A 22894-nucleotide genomic window follows, 5' to 3' on the forward strand; every position below is an offset into this window, starting at 1 on the left:
AAAGCAGTTCAGCAGGAAATTAAATTAATAAAACCAAAAGCTTACCTTGACTTGGAAGAGTTCCAGTGTTGGATAGCCATAGCCAGCTTGATAACATCCCTCTCTGTGAGTAGGCTGCATTTGCTAGCTATGTGAAAGTAAAAAATAAAATAATATACAACCAAATCACTCTCTCTGGTCTAGATACAGCCCTGGCTCTCTGGTCTGGATACAGCCCTGGCTCTCTGGTCTGGAAACAGCTCTGGCTCTCTGGTCTGGAAACAGCCCTGGCTCTCTGGTCTGGATACAGCCCTGGCTCTCTGGTCTGGATACAGCCCTGGCTCTCTGGTCTGGAAACAGCCCTGGCTCTCTGGTCTGGATAGAACCCTGACTCGCTGGTCTATATAGAGCCATGACACTCAGCCATGATGAACAAAATATGAAACAGACTATAGAGGAATATACATGTCACCATCCCCATTACATACATACATACATACATACAGACAGACAGACAGACAGACAGACAGACAGACAGACAGACAGACAGACAGACAGACAGACAGACAGACAGACAGACAGACAGACTCACTCACTCACTCACTCACTCACTCACTCACTCACTCACTCACTCACTCACTCACTCACTCACTCACTCACTCACTCACTCACTCACTCACTCACTCACTCACTCACTCACTCACTCACTCACTCACTCACTCACTCTCACTCACTCACTACCGGTCAAAAGTTTTAGAACACCTACTCAATCTAGGGTTTTTCTATATTTTTACATTGTAGAATAATAGTGAACACATCAAAACTATAAAATAGCACATATAGAATCCTGTAGTAATCAAAAAAGTGTCAAGATATATACAAATCAAGATATATTTTATATTTGAGATTATTCAAATAGCTACCCGTTGCCTTGATGACAGCTTTGCACACTCCTGGCATTCTCTCAACCAGCTTCATGAGTTAGTCACCTGGAATGCATTTCAATTAACAGGTGTGCATTGTTAACTAGTTAATTTGTGGAATTTCTTTCCTTCTTAATGCGTTTGTTTTGTGAAAAGATAGGGGTGGTATACAGAATACAGCCCTATTTGGTAAAATACCAAGTCCATGTTATGGCAAGAACAGCTCAAATAAGCAAAGAGAAACGACTGTCCATCATTACTTCTTCTTCAGGCTAGAGTCTATTTTTCTCAATTTCCATCTGACTGACGTGCCCAAAGTAAATTGCCTGTTGCTCAGGCCCTGAAGCCAAGATATGCATATAATTTGTACCATTGGAAAGAAAACACTCTGAAGTTTGTAGAAATGTTAAAATAATGTAGGAGACTATAACACAATAGATATGGTAGGAGAAAATCCAAAGAAAAACCAACCAGAATAATATTTTTTGAGAGCACATGCTCTTCCAATGGAACGTCTAGGGAAATAATAAAATCTAGCTCCCAGTATGCAATTCCTATGGCTTCCACTGGGTGTCAGTAGTCTTTGTTCAAGGTTTCAGGCTTGTTTATTCCAAAAAGAGAAAGAAATATGAGTTTTACTACAGGGACACAGACTTGGAAATTTGTATACGCGTTCGCAATGAAGATTACGCGCACCTGCTAATATCTCTTTCCTATTGAACATACTTCTTTCCGTATTAAATATCATAGTTTAATTACATTTTAGGGTACTGAGGATTAAATAGAAACATATTTAGGGGTACATTTTCTGATTCCTATCTTGACATGTTGAACGAGTGGATTTCTCAAATCGATGGCGCCAACTAAACAGACTTTTTGGGATATAAAGAAGGATTTTATCTAATAAAACGCCACTACATGTTATAGCTGGGACCGTTTGGATGACAAATCAGAGGAAGATTTTCAAAAAGTAAGTGAATACTAAATCGCTATTTGTGAATTTATGAAACCTGTGCCGGTGTGAAAATATTTTGATGTGGGGCGCCATCCTCAAAACAATCTCATGGCATGCTTTCACTGTAAAGCCTACAGTAAATCAGACAGTGCAGTTAGATTAACAAAAATGTAAGTTTTTAACCAATATAAGACACTTGTATGTACCTAAATGTTTAATATCCATCATTTTTATGATTATTTATTTGAATTGCGCGCCCTCCAGTTTCACCGGAAGTTATCCCGCTAGCAGGACGCCTAGCCTTAATTAATGAATGTCAGTCAATACGGACAATTTCAAGAATTGTGAAAGTTTTTTCAAGTGCAGTTGCAAAAACCATCAAGCGCTATAATGAAACTGGTTCTCATGATGTCCACAAAAGGAATGAAAGACGAGGACTTATCTCTGCTGCAGAGGATAAGTTCATTAGAGTTACCAGTCTCAGAAATTGCAGCCCAAATAAATGCTTCACAGAGTTCAAGTAACAGATACATCTCAACATTAACTATTCAGAGGAGACTTTGTGAATCAGGCCCTCATGGATGAAATGCTGCAAGGAAACCCCTACTAAAGGACACCAATAAGAAGAAGAGACTTTCTTGGGCCAAGAAACACAAGCAATGTACATTAGACCAGTGGAAATGTGTCCTTTGGTCTGGAGTCCAAATTTGAGATATTTTAGTTCCAACCGCCGTGTCTTTGTGAGATGAACGGATGATCTCTGCATGTGTATTTTCACCGTAAAGCATGGAGGAGGAGGTGTGATGGTGATTTACTGGTGACACTGTATGTGATTTATTTAGATTTCAAGGCACACTTAACCAGCATGGCTACCACAGCATTCTGCAGTGATACGCCATCCCATGTGGTTTGGGCTTAGTGGGACTAACATTTGTTTTTCAACAGGACAATGACCCAAAACACACCTCCAGGCTGTGTAAGGGCTATTTTACCAAGAAGGAGAGTGATGGTGTGCTGCATCAGATGACCTGGCCTCCACAATCACCCGACCTCAACCAAATTAAGATGGTTTGGGATGAGTTGGACCGCAGAGTGAAGGAAAAGCAACCAACAAGTGCTCAGCATATGTGTCATCAAGGCAAAGTGTGGCTATTTGAAGAATCTCAAGTATAACATATATTTTGATTTGTTTAACACTTTTTTCATTACAAAATGATTCCATATGTGTTATTTCATAGTTTTGATATGTTCACTATTATTCTACAATGTAGAAAATAGTAAAAATAAAGAAAAACCCTTGAATGAGTAGGTGTTTAAAAAAATGTACCGGTAGTGTACACACACACGTATATATACACACACACTACTTTGCATCGTGTTTGAATTGGCTGACATCCATAACTGCCTGAGTACTTTTTAAAGGCAGGTGAGCTACAAAACGAGGGGATTTCCTCCTTGTCAGTCAGTGTACAGGGATCCATATTAATGTGTGTGTGTGTGTGTGTGTGTGTGTGTGTGTGTGTGTGTGTGTGTGTGTGTGTGTGTGTGTGTGTGTGTGTGTGTGTGTCTGTGTCTGTGTGTTCACCATGACATGTCTCTCCTCCATTACTCCCAGACAGTACAGCTGTGGTGTGGGTTAATGGTGTAGAAATTCCTCAAGACAAGCTGTCTCTCTGGGTAACATATAATTAGTGTTGTGTGGCAATAGTAACACAAGTGACAATTAAACTGCTCATTTGTGAGGAGAATAATGACAGCAGTGTTGTTATGCTCTTGGATCCTCAGGCAGTTCTAAAGCTCAGTCTTGGATGATAGCCTAGATAATGTCTGCTATGATATCTCAGTGCATCCCGAAGACAAGATAAATTGCAGTTAAGTATAGTGAGCTGGTCGGGGCACACGTTGTTAACCAACTGCTGCAAGTTCCAGTTATCGGCCAGCGTTGATGTCCAATATGGAGCGAGATTTCAGGGTTTCATTATTTCATTTGTATGTCGGATAACCGTCGACAGCACGATGACAAATGTTTTCTTTTCGCCCTCCGCTGTCTCTAGCGAGGGCCTCATGGTTCGCAGCGAAACATGATCTGCTCACACTCCATGCCAGAAAGACAAAAAAAATCTGAGATTTGAAAAAGACATTTGAGAAATGGGTCCTGCCAACAAAATATGTGAACCTTGGCCAGAACACTTTAGAGTTTGTTTTCACAAGACTTTTCAACTGTTATACAGTATTTCTTCACTGTCTTTTTACCTCACGTACGTCTTGCTGTGTTTTCTGTGCTCAGTTCCACAGGATAACCAGAACCTGTTTTCTCACTATATGATAGTTTATTTTTTCTCTCACAGTTATTTAGGAAACTCAAACTATTCCAGACAAAGTTAGTCCAGTCCTGTGTCTCAGGGGTCTTCAACCTTTCCTTGCCCAGTGACCCCCTTGCAGGCAAACCGGCAACCCAGGGACATTAGAAAAAAAGAAAAGGCCCACACACTGGGGAGCCAGAACCAGCCAATAACAATTAGTTTCTGCCCAAAAATAGGCTTTATTACAGACAGAAGTACTCCTCACATGCATCAGCTGTCTGGGTGGCTGGTCTCAGACGATCCTGCAGGTGAAGAAGCCGGATGTGGAGGTCCTGGGCTGGCATGGTTACATGTGGTCTGCGCTTGTGAAGCTGGTTGGATGTACTGCCAAATTCTCTAACGCTGGAGGCGGCTTATGGGAGAGAAATTAATATTAAATTCTCTGGCAACAGCTCTGGTGGACATTCTTACAGTCAGCATGCCAATTGCACACTCCCTCAAAACTTGAGACATCTATGGCATTGTGTTGTGTGACCAAAACTTGATTATTTTAGAGTGGCCTTTTATTGTCCCCAGCACAAGGGGCACCTGTTTAATCAGCTTCTTGATATGCCACACCTGTCAGGTGGTCCCGTGTGGCTCAGTTGGTAAATCATGGTGCTTGCAATAGCAGGGTTGTGGGTTCAATTCCAATGGGGAACAAGTCAGTCGTTCTCGATAAGTGTCTGCTAAATTAATTAAATGTAAAATGATCTTGGCAAAGGAAACGCTCACTAAAGTGGATGTAAAAGAGAAATAAGCTTTTTGTGTGTATGGAAATTTTCTGGCATCTTATTTTAGCTCATGAAACATGTGACCAACACTTTACATGTTGCGTTCATATTTTTGTTTAGTGTACACTACTGGTCAAAAGTTTTAGAACACCTACTCATTCAAGAGTTTTTCTTTATTTGTACTATTTTCTACATTGCAGAATAATAGTGAAGACATCAAAACGATGAAATAACACATATGGAATCATGTAGTAACCAAAAAAGTGTTAAACAAATACAAATATTTTTTATTTTTGAGATTATTTGAGATTATTTGAATAGTCACCCTTTGCCTTGATGACAACTTTGCACACTCTTGGCATGCTCTCAACCAGCTTCACCTGGAATGCTTTTCCAACAGTCTTGAACGAGTTCCCACATATGCTGAGCACTTGTTGGCTGCTTTTCCTTCACGCTGCGGTCCGACTCATCCCAAACCATCTCAATTTGGTTGAGGTCGGGGGATTGTGGAGGCTAGGTCATCTGATGCAGCACTCCATGACTCTCCTTCTTGGTAAAAATATGTCCTGCGCCTGACTCCGTCCCACCTGCTGCACATCGACCCTTGACAATTACAGCATGTTGGATGATTGTCATTCATATTCCATTCCCCCAGTTCAATGTAACACCGATAGGTTTAGTCTACTACATGATACTCAAATGTTCCCTGTACCCATCATGAGGGTGCTACAACCTAACCTATGAATGAAAATGTACAACGTAGGTGCACAGGTCGAGAGAATTTTCAATAACTCTTTTCATAATCTTGTCTGCATCTAGCTGATCAAGGGTGTAATCATTAATCCAACAGTTGCAAATGTGAGTTTCTATAGGACAAATTCAGGTATGTTTATCCCTGTTTCATTCCGTTTGCTAAGAAACGTTTTTCAACAGAATCGGTTTTCAATATGGTCCAAGTTTAAACTATTTTTCTGAACTTTTTATGTTAGATGTTCCGTTTGGAAAACTGCTATAGCTAGCTTTACAACTTTGCAGGGGAATAATGCTAACATCACCCAGTGCTATAGCGTAGCTTTACAACTGCGCAGGGAAAGAATGCTAACTACACCCAGCGCTATAGTGTAGCTTTACAACTGTGCAGGGAAAGAATGCTAACTCCACCCATTGCTGTGATCAGGAAATAAAAGAAAGCAGAAGATAGAGACAATATGAGAGAGAGAGAGAGAGAGAGAGAGAGAGAGAGAGAGAGAGAGAGAGAGAGAGAGAGAGAGAGAGAGAGAGAGAGAGAGAGAGAGAGAGAGAGAAACCCCTGGGTTTGATTGGCTGGGTTGCCTTGGAGCTGAACTGTTCTCCTCTGAGGCCCATTCACTATCGAGAGAGAGACAGCAACACAATTCGCCCCAACCAAATCATGAGAAAACAAAAAGATAATTACTTGACACATTGGAAAGAATTTAGAAAAAAACAGAGCAAACTAGAATGCTCTTTGGCCCTAAACAGAGAGTACCCAGTGGCAGAATACCTGACCACTGTGACTGACCCAAACTTAAGGAAAGCTTTGACTATGTACAGACTCAGTGAGCATAGCCTTGTTATTGAGAAAGGCCGCCATAAAATGTGGAAACTAAGCTGCACATCCTAAACTCCTGCCAAATATTTGACAATGTTAGAGACACATATTTCCCTCAGATTACACAGACCCACAAAGAATTTGAAAACAAATCAAATTTTGATAAACTCCCATATCGATTGGATGAAATACAACAGTGTGCCATCACAGCAGCAAGATGTGTGACCTGTTGCCACAAGACAAGGGCAACCAGTGAAGAACAAACACCATTGTAAATAAAAACCTATATTTATTTGTATTAATTTTCCCTTTTGTACTTTAAATATGTGCACATGATTACAACACTGCATATAGACATAATGACATTTGAAATGTCTCTAATATTTGCTATTTTTGTGAGTGTAGTGTTTACTGTTAATTTTTTATTGTTTATTTCACTTTTGTTTATTATCTATTTCACTTGCTTTGGCAATGTAAATATATGTTTCCCATGCCAATAAAGCCCCTTGAATTGAATTGAGAGAGACCAAGAGAGAGAGAGAAATCACGCAGAGCTCCTAAAGAGGTGTGCTCTTTTATGGCCGAGGGTAAATAGAACACATCCTAGTCCCTGCTACTTAACTCTCACTTTCCCTCTCACAGCCCCAGCCCCTACCCCATCCTCATTCCCTGCCAATACTCAACCACACCCTAATGGTTACCTCTGGGACTTAATACCTGGGACAAGTCGAGGTTTACAGGTTTACTGTCATCTCCTTCCTCTCCTCCTCCACGCCCACCCCTTTCTCACCTACCACTCTCGTCTCTTCATATCCGGGGGAGCAAAGCCAACAGAACACTGACTGACCATGGTGTTGGAAGGAAAGCTGTGTAAGAAAGAGGCTAATGAATAACAAAGCATATAGGAAAGCTTATGTGTTTTTCTCTCTAACTCCAAGCCCCTGGGCTCTGTTTAATGTGCCAAACAGTGTTTATTTAGCAGCAATGAATGACCATTAACTCAGGAGGGAGGTCTGATATTGCTCTGACATGTGTTCCCACATCCAAAGAATCACCTCGTTAAATACTGCCCAATTCACCAACACCACAGAGGGAGGGTCTGTTCAAAGAGAGAGAGGGGGGAAGAACATCACTACCTCAGAAGACCATAGCTTATCATCTTCTTCTTCTTCGATTATTTATTCTTCTCCCTTTTCATCCTTGCCTCCCTCATCTAGCTTTGACTCCAGTCCCGGGGGGAATACATAAATCATTTCTCAAGAAACAGACAGACAAACAAGTGTCTGCTCTCCTCATCCAGAGTGAATGAATGAGCGCAAACAATAGCCAGAGTTTTTAAAACGTTATTTGCTGTGTGTGTGTTTGAGTGCGTGCGTGCATGCGACACTGAGTTCCTGTCAGGCTCAGTGTCCTTTATCCATAGTTCCAGCAGGAGGTTCCTGCCTGTGGCGGCCATCTTCTTCCCAATGTTGTGGTCAGTCCTCAATAGGCTCTCACATGGGCCACCAGGCCACCGCAGTGCTGCACTAGCTAGCTGCCACTCCCCTCTCCCCAGGTCACCCCTTTCACAATTAGCCGGTGGTAATTTGGGGATGAAAGCTCAAAGCTGCCTTCCTCCAGCATCCAGCCCCCTCCTCCACGCCTATTCTAGCCTCCATTCAGTAGGGCCATGCCGGCTTAGGCAGGGGGAGCGAGGGCCTCTTCTCCCCTTCTGTGCTGACCAAAGGGCTCTCTGGGTCATTGAGGCCTGCAGGGAGACCCGCCCAGGATCGGGCGGACAGAGCACAACATGTGACACTATTCTTATTTGCCAATAGACGGAGTGCACAGCTGGAGAATGGAGAAAGGAGATTCTGAAAAGAGAGGATGGGTTATTTTGGGGTGGAGGGGAGAATGGGGGGGGGGGGGGGCAGTCAGGGTTGAGGTTTGAAGCCTGACCACAAAGAAAATAATCCGCTCTCATTTGGGACCACTGGGGAAGTTTACCCAACACTGAGGAATGGTTTCGAGCTACTTGTTTTTATGTTTGCGGCTCTTGCTCTTTGAGGAGAGGATGTCAACCTGCTGTCAGCGGTACGGTTGGCTGGTCGGCCATGTTGGCCCCTGAGGAGGGGAGCTGTGGAGGGAGGGAAGGCCAGGATGTAGGATACAGGAAGCCATCAGAGCGTCAAAGTATCAGACCGTCGCAGAGTAAACATTCCTCTCTAGCTCTAACTACAACGTAATAGCAGCCGTTTCCAGTTTGCGGTTTCAAGGAATATTTCAGCTACCTCATCAGACAAATCCCTTACAGTGAATACATTTCCTGTCTCACAGATGGAAAGTCAGGTTCCTTAATTCAGCAGGTTAGTTTGTATATCGACATAACAAATCATGTTTTCCTGTGTTGATGGTGGATACTCAGCGGGTTAGTCTGTAAATCAACGTAACTAACCATATTTCCCAGGGTGAACTGGGGGAGTGAAAAGGTTTGGAATACCCAATGGGACCAGTAAGGTCCAGCAGCCCTGTAGGGTCCAGCAGCCCTGTAGGGTTCAGCAGCATTTTCCTGCTCTGCAGATGGTCAAGCACATAGAGCCTGTCAGTCAGCAGCAGCCATACTGGCTTCCAGTCAAAGGCCCTTAACCCATCTAACCCTTCTACACGCTTCACCTACAATCAGGCCAGACTAATCAATACACACTACTCCCTAAGGACCCAGGGACAAGGCTTTGTGTCATCTGTGTGTGTTTGGTGTCTATCTGTGTGTGTTGACCATTCTTTTGACTGGAGAAGAAAATTATAGTGTTTCACAGCTGCGTCTCAAAGCCTTTCCTCGTCACAGGAGAAGACTTAAAAACTGGTTGACTGACTCCATCATTCTCCATTTGAGAATGTTTCTATTCTTTTGGACAACACTCACATTCCTTCCAGACTTTCGTGTTCGATCATATTAGTTTAAACTTTGCCAGCATGGCATTAAAACCAGGTGGCCTTTCTGCCATTCTGCCTGCCAGAGAGAAAATGGAGAGGTCTTTCTGCCATTCTGCCTGCCAGTGAGGAGGAAGAGGTCTTTCTGCCATTCCGCCTGCCAGTGAGAGGAGGGAGAGGTCTTTCTGCCATTCTGCCTGCCCGTGAAGAAGGAGAGGTCTTTCTGCCAATCTGCCTACCAGAGAGAAAAGATAGAGGTCTTTCTACCATTCTGCCTGACAAATAGAAAAGGGAGAGGTCTTTCTGCCATTCTGGCTGCCAGAGAGAAAACGGAGAAGGATTTCTGCCATTCTGCCTGCCAGAGGGAAAAGGGAGAGTTATTCCTGCCATTCTGCCTGCCAGAGAGAAAAGGGAGTGGTCTTTCTGCCATTCTGCCTGCCAGAGTGAAAAGGGAGAGGTCTTTCTGCCATGCTGCCTGCCAGAGAGAAAACGGAGAAGGATTTCTGCCATTCTGCCTGCCAGAGGGAAAAGGGAGAGGTATTCCTGCCATTCTGCCTGCCAGAGAGAAAAGGGAGAGGTATTTCTGCCATTCTGCCTGCCAGAGCGAAAAGGGAGAGGTCTTTCTGCCATGCTGCCTGCCAAAGAGAAAAGGGAGAGGTATTCCTGCCATTCTGCTTGCCAGAGAGAAAAGGGAGAGGTCTTTCTTCCATTCTGCCTGCCAGAGAGAAAATGGAGAGGTCTTTCTGCCATTCTGCCAGCCAGTGAGGAGGAAGAGGTCTTTCTTTTATTCTGCCTGCCAAAGAGAAAAGGGAGAGGTATTCCTGCCATTCTGCTTGCCAGAGAGAAAAGGGAGAGGTCTTTCTGCCATTCTGCCTGCCAGTGAGGAGGAAGAGGTCTTTCTTTATTTCTACCTGCCAAAGAGAAAAGGGAGAGGTATTCCTGCCATTCTGCTTGCCAGAGAGAAAAGGGAGATGTCTTTCTGCCAATCTGCCTGCCAGTGAGAAAAGGGAGAGGTCCCTCTGCCATTCTGCCTGCCAGAGAGAAAAGGGAGAGGTCTTTCTGCCATTCTGCCTGCCAGAGCAAAAATAGAGAGGTCTTTCTGCCATTCTGCCTGCCAGAGCGAAAAGGGAGAGGTCTTTCTGCCATGCTGCCTGCCAAAGAGAAAAGGGAGAGGTATTCCTGCCATTCTGCTTGCCTGAGAGAAAAGGGAGAGGTCTTTCTTCCATTCTGCCTGCCAGAGAGAAAATGGAGAGGTCTTTCTGCCATTCTGCCAGCCAGTGAGGAGGCAGAGGTCTTTCTTTTATTCTGCCTGCCAAAGAGAAAAGGGAGAGGTCCCTCTGCCATTCTGCCTGCCAGAGAGAAAAGGGAGAGGTCTTTCTTCCATTCTGCCTGCCAGAGAGAAAAGGGAGAGGTATTCCTGCCATTCTGCCTGCCAGAGATAAAAGGGAGAGGTATTACTGCCATTCTGCCTGCCAAATAGAAAAGGGAGAGGTATTCCTGCCATTCTGCCTGCCAGTGAGAAAAGGGAGAGGTCTTTCTGCCATTCTGCCTGCCAGAGAGAAAAGGGAGAGGTCCCTCTGCCATTCTGCCTGCCAGAGAGAAAAGGGAGAGGTTCCTCTGCCATTCTGCCTGCCAGAGAGAAAAGGGAGAGGTCTTTCTTCCATTCTGCCTGCCAGAGAGAAAAGGGAGAGGTCTTTCTGCCATTCTGCCTGCCAAATAGAAAAGGGAGAGGTATTCCTGTCATTCTGCCTGTCAGAGAGAAAAGGGAGAGGTATTCCTGCCATTCTGCCTGTCAGAGAGAAAAGGGAGAGGTATTCCTGCCATTCTGCCTGTCAGAGAGAAAAGGGAGAGGGCTTCCTGCCATTCTGCCTGCCAGAGAGAAAAGGGAGAGGTCTTTCTGCCATTCTGCCTGCCAGAGAGAAAAGGGAGAGGTATTCCTGCCATTCTGCCTGCCAGAGAGAAAAGGGAGAGGTCTTTCTGCCATTCTGCCTGCCAGAGAGGGTAGGGAGAAGTCTTTCTGCCATTCTGCCTGCCAGAGAGAGTAGGGAGAGGTCTTTCTGCCATTCTGCCTGCCAGAGAGAGTAGGGAGAAATCTTTCTGCCATTTTCCCTGCCAGAGAGAGTAGGGAGAAGTCTTTCTGCCATTCTGCCTGCCAGAGAGAGTAGGGAGATATCTTTCTGCCATTCTGCCTGCCAGCGAGAGTAGGGAGAAGTCTTTCTGCCATTCTGCCTGCCAGAGAGAGTAGGGAGAAGTCTTTCTGCCATTCTGCCTGCCAGCGAGAGTAGGGAGAAGTCTTTCTGCCATTCTGCCTGCCAGAGAGAGTAGGGAGAGGTCAGTGGAGAGGACAGTGTGTGTTGGGTCACCTACATGTAAACAGGAGTGCTCCTGTGGTGAAGAGATAAAGAAGAGACATCCAACCAGAACTGTCCTTGATACGGACATGAGCCCCTGTCTGGTCTCTGGAAGCAGGGGGCAGGACGGCCCATAGATAACTATCAACTCACCGACTTCCGCAACCATCTCCAGTTTGATAGCATAACTGGGTTCTTCCACTATAAAGGCCCCTTTAGAAGAATGCTCCACTTGTCCCTTTGTTGTGGTGAAGTTTCAAAGCAGGCCCTAACTAGCTAACCAAAGCTAGCTGCCATTAAGTGTTTACTTCTTTGGTTCTTTATCACGGGGTGGAGGGAAACAAAGGTTCAACGGCCCAAAAAGACACCCCACTCAGGGATGGCGCCCTTTCAGTCCAACTAGTCCTTCAACAGAAGACTGAAGCATAACCTTTGATCAACCACTGCAAACAAAACAGCAGCCAGATTAACTTGGCATGGCTGAGAAAGCCTATCCACGTTTCAATGATCGATTATGAGTTATTTCTGAGTTATGTATATTTATTTAATACATCACATGAATGGATTGTAATCTCCATATGGGAATGGCATTACTACAACACTCCTTCTGAGGCCTCCAACTGCTTTTAAATGCAAGTAAAACTTAGTGCAAACTCGTCAATCGATTGCTGCCCGCACCCTCCCGCCCGACTAGCATCACTACTCTGGACGGTTCTGACTTAGAATATGTGGACAACTACAAATACCTAGGTGTCTGGTTAGACTGTAAACTCTCCTTCCAGACTCACATTAAGCATATCCAATCCAAAATTAAATCTAGAATGGGCTTCCTACTTCGCAACAAAGCCTCCTTCACTCATGCTGCCAAACACCCTCGTAAAAATGACCATCCTACCGATCCTTGACTTCAGCGTTGTTATTTACAAATAAGCCTCCAACACTCTACTCAGCAAACTGTATGCAGTCTATCACAGTGCCATCCGTTTTGTCACCAAAGCCCCATATACTACCCACCACTGCGACCTGTATGCTCTCGTTGGCTGGCCTTCGCCACAAATTCGTCGCCAAACCCACTGGCTCCAGGTCAATTATAAGTCTTTGCTAGGTAAAGCCCCGCCTTATCTCAGCTCACTGGTCATCATAGCAACACCCATCCGTAGCACACGCTCCAGCAGGTATATTTCACTCGTCATCCCCAAAGCCAACACTTCCTCTGGCTGCCTTTCCTTCCAGTTCTCTGCTGCCATTGACTGGAACGAATTGCAAAAATCTTATATCTCCATCTCTAACTTTAAGCATCAGCTGTCAGAGCAGCTTACCGATCACTGTACCTGTACACAGCCAATCTGTAAATAGCACACCCAACTACCTCATCCCCATACTGTTTTTTATCATCTTGCTCTTTTGCACCCCAGTATCTCTACTTGCACATCATCATCTGCACATCTATCACTCCAGTGTTAATGCTAAATTGTAATTCGCCTCCATGGCCTATTTATTGCCTTACCTCCCTACTCTTCTACATTTGCACACACTGTACATAGATTTTTCTATTGTGTTATTGACTGTACATTTGTTTATGTGTAACTCTGTGTTGTTGTTTTTGTCGCACTGCTTTGCTTTATCTTGGCCAGGTTGCAGTTGTAAATGAGAATTTATTCTCAACTGGCCTACCTGGTTAAATAAAATAAAAAAATAACTTACATATAATGGTGAACTAAGGGCCATTTTGTAATGCAGGGCCATTATATAGATGTTTACACCACCTCAGCTCTCCACGGTGGTGTCATTGTTCTGAGTATACAGGTTCCAGAAAGGTTCAAACAGCCCTCATTCCCTAATGTATAATAAGAAACGTGACAGTTTACAAGTATCATAAGGACACTCATTAACCACAGACAGTAACGGTCAAAAAAGGAACGTTGCACATTCCCCAAGAGCTCCAAATCAGGGAAGAATCCATTTTTTTTTCAAGACAAAGTTTGAATGCCAGAAACTCAATATAAACTTTTGTTCAGACTAAGCTCAACTATTCTCTTTCTTATAGGCAGAGGCTGGGGATATTATGCAGAAGTACAGATTGATCTTTCCTCAGTTATTCACACAAGAGTGACAGATTCCATATCTAGAGCTTGAAAGTTAGAAGGAGCCTTGTGGCTATAAGTGTTCAGAACTACTTGTTAAATCATAAAAACACTTTTTGGGAGGAGCCGTGAAAGAGCACAGTACAGCACTGCATAGAGCTGACAGGCAGCTAAGATGAAAGCCCACGACACGTTAGCAAACCACAGAACCAGTAATTATAAATCAAAGCCCCTTTATGATCAATACATCTGTATGGAATGTGAACACGGAAAGAGAAGCACCACATACCACCAACTGTCATAATCAACTTGACAAATGTAGACTAAGTTGTATATAAAATATACATGTCATTTGGATGAGGAAACAAAAACTTTGCCATGACAGAAGAAACAGTAAAAAGGTAGGAAATAGAGAGTGAAAAGTGTGAAGAATGAATTGTGAGCAGCTAATGAAAACAGTCCAACTGAATGGACCTAACAGTACCTCTAGAACTAATAAATCTACATCCAGGTTCAGTTCCAGGAGGTAGAACCATAGAATTAGAATACTAATTGAATAGGATCTCTATGGGTAGAACACATAGGGATCCATGTTGTGTTCTAAAAAGTATAACACTGAGAAAATCTCTCTCTCTCTCTAGTTGGAGGTATTCCAAGGTTAAATTTAGGTGTCCATGGGCTCACAGAGACAAAGATGGTGCAAACTAGCCAGAGAAGAACAGTGGAAGGCAAATGAACATCATGGCATTACACATCCCTTTATAAATGACCCACACATCTCTTTCGTTAATCTTCTCCTTGAAGAAAAAAAGAAACCGGTGCCCAGATATAGACATCTGTGATTGCATGAGAGGAGTCACTACAGCATACTAAAAACATGAGATGCTTTCTGACAAACTGGGTTAGATCGAAAAGCTCAGCTTAACATTTCAGTCAGTTGAACAGAGTGTGTGTGTGTGTGTGTGTGTGTGTGTGTGTGTGTGTGTGTGTGTGTGTGTGTGTGTGTGTGTGTGTGTGTGTGTGTGTGTGTGTGTGTGTGTGTGTGTGTGTGTTTGTGTGTGGATGTGTTTAACTATTCTTGTGGGGACCAGAAGTCTCCACAAGAATAGTAAACTAACAAAAATTTGACCAACTGGGGACATTTTGTTAGTCCCCACGAGATCAAAAGCTATTTCTAGGGGTTTAGGTTTAAGGTTCAAATTTTTGGGGGGGGTTAGAATTATGTTAAGGGTTAGGAGCTAGGGTTAGGTTTAGGGTAAGAGTACGGGTTAGGGTTAGGAGCTAGGGTTAGTTTTAGGGTTAGGAGCTAGGGTTAGGTTTAGGGTTAAGGTTAGGTTTTTGGGTTAAGATTAGGGTAAGAGTACAGGTTAGGGTTAGAGGTTAGGGAAAATAGGATTTTGAATGGGACTGAATTGTGTGTCCCCACAAGGTTAGCTGAACAAGTGTGTGTATGTACTAAACAACAATTTGACCACAGATCTAACTGTGTTACCATTGTCCCATCAAATGATAAGCCTAAAGAGATAGAAACAGATAGGGGTTTATGGGCCCAGATAAACCACAGCCAGGAGCCCAGCCAAACCACATCCAGGAGCCCAGATAAAACACAGCCAGGAGCCCAGATAAAACACAGCCAGGAGCCCAGATAAAACACAGCCAGGAGCCCAGATAAAACACAGTCAGGAGCCCAGATAAAACACAGCCAGGAGCTCCGATAAAACACAGCCAGGAGCCCAGATAAAACACAGCCAGGAGCCCAGATAAAACACAGCCAGGAGCCCAGATAAAATACAGCCAGGAGCCCAGATAAAACACAGCCAGGAGCTCCGATAAAACACAGCCAGGAGCCCAGATAAAACACAGCCAGGAGCCCAGATAAAACAAAGCCAGGAGCCCAGATAAAACACAGCCAGGAGCTCCGATAAAACACAGCCAGGAGCCCAGATAAAACACAGCCAGGAGCCCAGATAAAACACAGCCAGGAGCCCAGATAAAACACAGCCAGGAGCCCAGATAAAACACAACCAGGAGCCCAGATAAAACACAGCCAGGAGCCCAGATAAAACACAGCCAGGAGCCCAGCCAAACCACATCCAGGAGCCCAGATAAAACACAGCCAGGAGCCCAGATAAAACACAGCCAGGAGCCCAGATAAAACACAGCCAGGAGCCCAGATAAAACACAGTCAGGAGCCCAGATAAAACACAGCCAGGAGCTCCGATAAAACACAGCCAGGAGCCCAGATAAAACACAGCCAGGAGCCCAGATAAAACACAGCCAGGAGCCCAGATAAAATACAGCCAGGAGCCCAGATAAAACACAGCCAGGAGCTCCGATAAAACACAGCCAGGAGCCCAGATAAAACACAGCCAGGAGACCAGATAAAACACAGCCAGGAGCTCCGATAAAACACAGCCAGGAGCCCAGATAAAACACAGCCAGGAGCCCAGATAAAACACAGCCAGGAGCCCAGATAAAACACAGCCAGGAGCCCAGATAAAACAGAGCCAGGAGCTCCGATAAAACACAGCCAGGAGCCCAGATAAAACACAGCCAGGAGCCCAGATAAAACACAGCCAGGAGCCCAGATAAAACACAGCCAGGAGCTCCGATAAAACACAGCCAGGAGCCCAGATAAAACACAGCCAGGAGCTCCGATAAAACACAGCCAGGAGCTCCGATAAAACACAGCCAGGGGCCCAGATAAAACACATTCAGGGCACCAGATAAAACACAGCCAGGGGCCCAGATAAAACACAGCCAGGAGCTCCGATAAAACACAGCCAGGAGCTCCGATAAAACACAGCCAGGAGCTCCGATAAAACACAGCCAGGGGCCCAGATAAAACACAGCCAGGGCACCAGATAAAACACAGCCAGGGGCCCAGATAAAACACAGCCAGGAGCCCAGATAAAACGTAGGTGCATTTGTGTTTATTTTATCTGTTGGTGCCCAGCCAGCGTCATATTTTCTCTGTAAACAGCAGTCAGAGAGAGGGTTGCAACCATAGAATTAGAATACTAGAATGGCCATGAACCTTCTTATGATGGGATAAAGGTCAGCCATTTTGGTCAGGGAGTTGGTCAACCATGGTTTGCCAGTCCTGTGATAAGATAGTGTAGAATTGATCTGCACTGTATGTTTGTGAGCTAGCTAGCCAGCCAGTTTTAGAGGAATGATTACATACATTTTTCAAATTAGCTGCCAATATGCCAACATTCCATTCAAACAATGCAGTCAAACCACAGCCGTACACTGGCCGAAATCAGTTGATGATAGGACTGAGACAACTTGTAAATGCAACAACTACTGATACTGTATCATAAAAGAAATCACACTTTCCAAGAAAACAAAATGTTGACATTTATGGTCTGTTTACATATATTTCAGAGGCTATTCATACAGAAAATGTGTATAAAACCTGTATAAACTGTATTTATAACTTCGTGACAATATTTTACGTTGACAATAATTCTATTACACAATGTCGAATATATCCCATGACTTTCTTTTATTTTCCTGCTTAAGAAAAGTCAGGATTATGTCTCTACTGCCATTCATTTCAATCAAACTGGTTTTGATTTCTCCCTGACCAATGTGGCTGCCAATTTCATTCCATTCTGGAACTTTGAGGGTTTATGACATTGCCCCTCTAATTTAGGGTGCGTTAGTAAATTCCCTCTAGTTATCTACCCTGACTTCAGAGCACTCTCGTACGAGTGTTCCGAGACCAGAATAACTGATGAATTTACGAACGCTCAACACCCGTTGAATATTACCAGTAAACGTCGGCAAAAAAGCGTCATTAAATTGTTGCCAGCAGCACAGTTAAAGTCGCCAACGCTCTGAATTTATGAACACCCAGAGCGCAGTCTGAGCGTACTCTGGCACTCCAGATTGAATTTACGAACACACCCGCAACACCAACCCAAAATAATACACCTTAGCCTTTTTCCACATTACCGTTATCACAAACTGTTCAATGTTCCCTATTAGCCGTGGATGTTCTTTCTAAAATGATGCAATTGTGACGAGGAGATTGGGTTATTGGACAATGTAAATAAAATGATACAACTAGCACCATTTGGATAACGTATTTCAGCCAAAGTGTGCACAGTTTAATAAAGCCTACTTGTAAGCTATGTCTATCAATGCAAATTCAAAAGCTCAAGTTGGATCCCACCATGAATAATAAATTGGGCGGCAGAAAGTATGTTTATTTTAAATCAAATCCATATAGCCCGTCACCCCCTCTAAACACCCAGATTTCTCATGCCGCTTTTTCTTTCATTTAGTTGCTTTACTTTAGTTTGGGCTCTCAACCACCTCGCATATTTAACAGCCCGGCTCTTCACACCACACTGCACCAAATCCGGTTATTCAGAGGGGCATGCAATCCAGAAGTGTTTTTATCAACTTGTCAGATAAGCTATTAGTTCTGCTCCGCGTCCAGGGAAAAGAGAGGAAGAAACTCTCCCTAAGCTATAACAATGTCCCCGGGGTTAAGGCGAGAAGGAAACCATCCACTATGCTCTCGGATTTTGCTGCAAAGACCTTCAAGTTTCTTTCGGCTATGTTTCACTTAAATAAACAATTCACACATTTCATCCATTAACTTAATTATTTTAAAGTGTTGCTTTGACTAATTTAATTAGGTAAGATGATTAGGCTACATAATATTCCACTCATATTGATTGGATATGAGTTGCAATTGCCGAGTCGTCGTTGACTATAGTGGCCTGTTTAAAAACACGTCTAAATTATATTACTAAACCCAGCGCCATCAACTGAGTAGGCCCTGGTTCTTTTGTAGGTCGAGTCAAGAGAATGCAACGCGAGGTAGAGTCCTCATTATTTCTGTTAGAAGTCACACTGGCTCTGCACGTTGTTTATAATGTTTAATTATGCATGAAGAATATAGGAGGGGAGGGACAGGGTGGGTCATGTATTTCCAAATATTGATCAAGAATAGCGCTCATACTGTTGGTGGGATTTTGTATTAATTTATTATTTAATTAATTCTGGCAAAAATGTTTTATTCTTTATACTACAGTAGCCTACTTAGCCTAGTATATTAGGCCTCCTCCCACTCATTGTCTGTTCAAATGTAAATGGCTGGTGTAAAGGTATAGCTACCATCTTAAAACACGTTTGAATAATTTTTGTTTGATTGATGTTCTCAGAGAAGCTCAGTGCTATTGTGTTGTAGAGTAATTACTGTTCCATTCGAGAGCATGTATTATGTAGTTCTATTGAAGGAGAGAGCTAGGACAAATCCGCTTAGTTTAGAATTTATTTAAGATTAACATAATTTCTTCAAACTCAAATAGGACTAACTAAAATAATAAGTACAGTCTGACATTGCATATTTATTTACATTGAAATGTGTAAATATAAAAATAAATAATAATAATTAAAGTAATCAAGCACATCTTACTTCAAATACATTAGGCCTATACTTTCTCGATCTTGAATTAATTACATTTCCACATCAGACCACAACTTGCACATTGCCTAACCTTTTCAGCGTTGTAGTATAAGAAACGCATGTATAACTAGCTTGTATTCATTCCAATTATTTATTTATATTCAAAGGTTAAACTCACCTCAACAGCGCTGAAAAGTAACCCGTTAACTTGCAATGTTGCACTGTGTCCAATAGAGACCACTGCACAACGTGGAAACCGCACAGCCCATAGCTTAGCCTATGTGACCGTGACGGTGCATTGATTCATTATTCAGGCATAGTCTAGCCTACTACCGGAACATGGTGAAAGATGAATACGAAAAATATGAATTTGTTCTCACTAATGCTATCCAATGACCCTACAGTTTTACTCAGGTTTGGATACTGGATGATCATATGTCCACGTTGATGCCAAGACTGCTTGGATTTTGGAAAGCACCCTACTAACAAATATACAGAACAAAACATCGATTGAAATAATAGTAAATAACTGTATCTTATAAAGATATTCTATCGGCCCAAATATGGTCACTGACATTATCCATAAACATTTATTTAGAATACATTTATGTGGCAAATAGAGATTAAGATATGATCAAGGCCTATTAGTGTGCATTATGGAGCTAACTGAATTGAGTTTTGGGACATATTTAGTTCTATTTGATACATTATTAATACAAATCGTATTGTAAAAACGCACAGACATAAATCGCCTGAATTATGCTATCGAATCCTTTACATGCATTGTTTAATTATATAATGATTATAACTTTGTAATAAATAGGATAATCAAACTTCTCCTGTGATTTAAATACATTGTCAACTATACCATTCTAAGTCGATATTCGAATGTTTTAATGCGAAGAAACCCTTCACAGTTTCAATCCAATATGTTGTTTGTGGAAGATATAGGCAACGAAACGAAAAGCAATAGGCTGCTATGGACAACTATTGGAAGCTGAGCTCTAATAACTGGATGGATAGCTATGACTGTCATGCCTATTCCCTCACCGTTTCTTGTATAGCGCTGGTTGAGCTATGGGAATCATTGATGTACGTCTGATAGCCTATCTTTAATGCACATCGAACGTGAGAGCATACAAGGTTGATTCATTTACCTGTACCACTCCAGTCCGTTCTCGTAGTTGCGGTCGAAGAAGTGCGGCTCGGCTCCCACCGCTCTGATGTCTGGATGCACGCGGAGGAACTCGAGCAGCGCGCGCGTCCCTCCTTTCTTTACCCCGATGATGATCGCCTGCGGCAGTTTCTTGCTCCCCAAGTCGTTGGAGAAACTTGACATCGCACCGGGTTCAGGAGCTCTCTGCCCCTCACCCCTCATCTCACCCCTGTCCTCAACACCTCTGTACGCGTCTATCTCTTTATTGAGCAGGTCTCTGGAGGAGGTCCGGACGGATGGTTCGTCGTAATCGGATTCTATATCCACCCAGGGTGGGAGTCTAGGGAGTAGTCTGGACACGAGGTCCGCTCTGGCGTTATTCTCGGTCCTTTTACCGACCACGGACCCCGTGCCAGTCTCCTTTCTCCGGTTATTGTCCACGACCAAACTTGGCATGGGGGCACAGTAGCCCACGCAGGAGTAAAGCATATATACCCAGAGTAAAAACATGATGCCGAGCAAAAATAATTTATTTTTAACCGGGCTGAATGAGAACGCATACAGATTGTGAGAAATCTAGCTATATTCCATAAGCCTTTAGGTTGCATACCATATTGCAGCAACACATATTGCCAAAACCACTCACTCTCGATTGTACCTCAAGTATCCTCGCCATTCACCTAAAATGAAAAAAAATAACAAACCAAGCAAATAATCTAAAGCGGATGATGTATCCACGAGTGCAAAGTCTTTGCATGCTATAATTGTTATTCACCAGAGCCACGGGAAATAATTCGGAAATTGATAGGAACGACTGGTGCGCTTCAGTGGTGCTACTCCAAGCCCCAGCCGTCTCTCTCCACAAGCACCCCCGTCGCCAAACCTTTCTTCAAACTGTAAATTTGAGGGCTTCCTCGGAGGACTAGACATTTACAGCGCGAGGGGGCGTACCGGTACTTTTGATTGACAATCACCATGGCCAATTGACGCAGGCAAGCTAATTAGCAAGCTAAACTGACCTATCACAGGAGATTGTGGGAGGGCGCTCGCGTGGGATCCTCGTTGAGATCATTAAGTAAGGGATAGTCAACGAGCGGCTAAGCGTTCTATGGAAAACAATGAACGACGTGGAACGGACCTTCCAAGGAGTTGCATTATTTTCCAGAGAACGCATTGAGCCCCGAGTTGATCATCCCTTTTATACCAGGGCTATAATTGAATACATTTGCTGCTAGAAATTAGTTAATTTGCCGGTAGAAATGTGTTCAACATTAACTGAAGTAGCTGGCAAGTTTACTAGATAACTACAGCAGTTGCCGTGGTAACCAAACCATCAGTCCTAGCTTGCTATTATGAACATCAAATTCAACAATGCCAATAATGTTTTCAATTCGACTTTTGCTTTCAAAAGCAGCTCAAACAAAACATGTAAAAAATAACTATAGCCATTAAATTCTACTATGCAAATATTATGTGCCTTATTTAATCAATTAGGCCCGAGGGGATGTGGTATATGTCCTGTATACCACGGCAAAGGGCTGGTATATTGGCCATATATCACAAACCCCCGAGGTGCCATATTGCTATTATAAACTGTTTACCAAATAAGTGTGTTGTCATACCCCTGGCATACGGTCTGATATGCCACGGCTGTCAGACAATCAGCATTCAGAGCTCGAACCACCCAGTTTATAAAGGGAAATAATGCACGGTCTAGAATGCCCTTCAAGCCATTCAGAAACAAGTATTCAACAATGCCATGGTATATTTAAGCAATAAGGCCCGAGGGGGTGTGTTATATAACCAATATATCAAGGCTAAGGACTGTTCTTAACCACGACAACGCAGAGTGCATGGATATAGCCCGTAGCCCTATACCACAAACGCCTGAGGTGCCTTATTGCGATTATAAACGGGTTGCCAACGTAATTAGAACAATAAAAGTAAATGTTTTGTCATACCTGCGGTATGTGGTCTGATATACCATGGCTTTCAGCCAAATCAGCATTCAGGGCTCGAATCACCCAGCTTATAATGTCTGTATACCACGGCTGTCAGACAATCAACATTCAGGGCTCGAACCACCCAGTTTATAAATGCTCTTATTGGATTTAGAGACATTATGGATTCTAATCACTAAGGACATTCTAAAGAGTTCAAATTATTTTTGCCGAGGCAGCTGTGAAGTCCACCAGCTGTGCTATTCCCTTTTTATCTTTGAGCATTATTTAATGTGTATATGAACACATTGGATTGGATAGGGTAGTCTGCTCTGGTTCTATGTCATATATCCTACAGGCCTACGGCAATACATGATTTATTATGCATAACGATGACCCATCTTGTCTTCTCAAACTCAATATCAACTGATATAATTGTTGCCGGCACAGATCTTCTGTATTGACAAACATATAGGCCATCGACTGTGCGAAGCACAGTATATAGGCTGCATATAAGTTAAA

The 22894-nt window shown here is 43.2% G+C and overlaps 1 protein-coding gene across 1 annotated transcript in view; it reads right to left on the bottom strand.

Annotated features, from left to right (window-relative positions):
- Nucleotides 1-21321, bottom strand: part of LOC120046835 (heparan sulfate glucosamine 3-O-sulfotransferase 3B1-like) — a 49546-nt gene extending 28225 nt beyond the window's left edge. The window contains exon 1 of the mRNA XM_038992382.1: nt 20434-21321. Coding sequence (XP_038848310.1) covers nt 20434-20942 — 509 coding nt within the window. The 5' untranslated portion in view covers nt 20943-21321. The remainder of the gene's footprint in view (nt 1-20433) is intronic.
- Nucleotides 21322-22894: the final 1573 nt, after the last annotated feature.

This window comes from Salvelinus namaycush, chromosome 4 (genome assembly GCF_016432855.1).
Source record: "Salvelinus namaycush isolate Seneca chromosome 4, SaNama_1.0, whole genome shotgun sequence".
Taxonomy (NCBI): domain Eukaryota; kingdom Metazoa; phylum Chordata; class Actinopteri; order Salmoniformes; family Salmonidae; genus Salvelinus; species Salvelinus namaycush.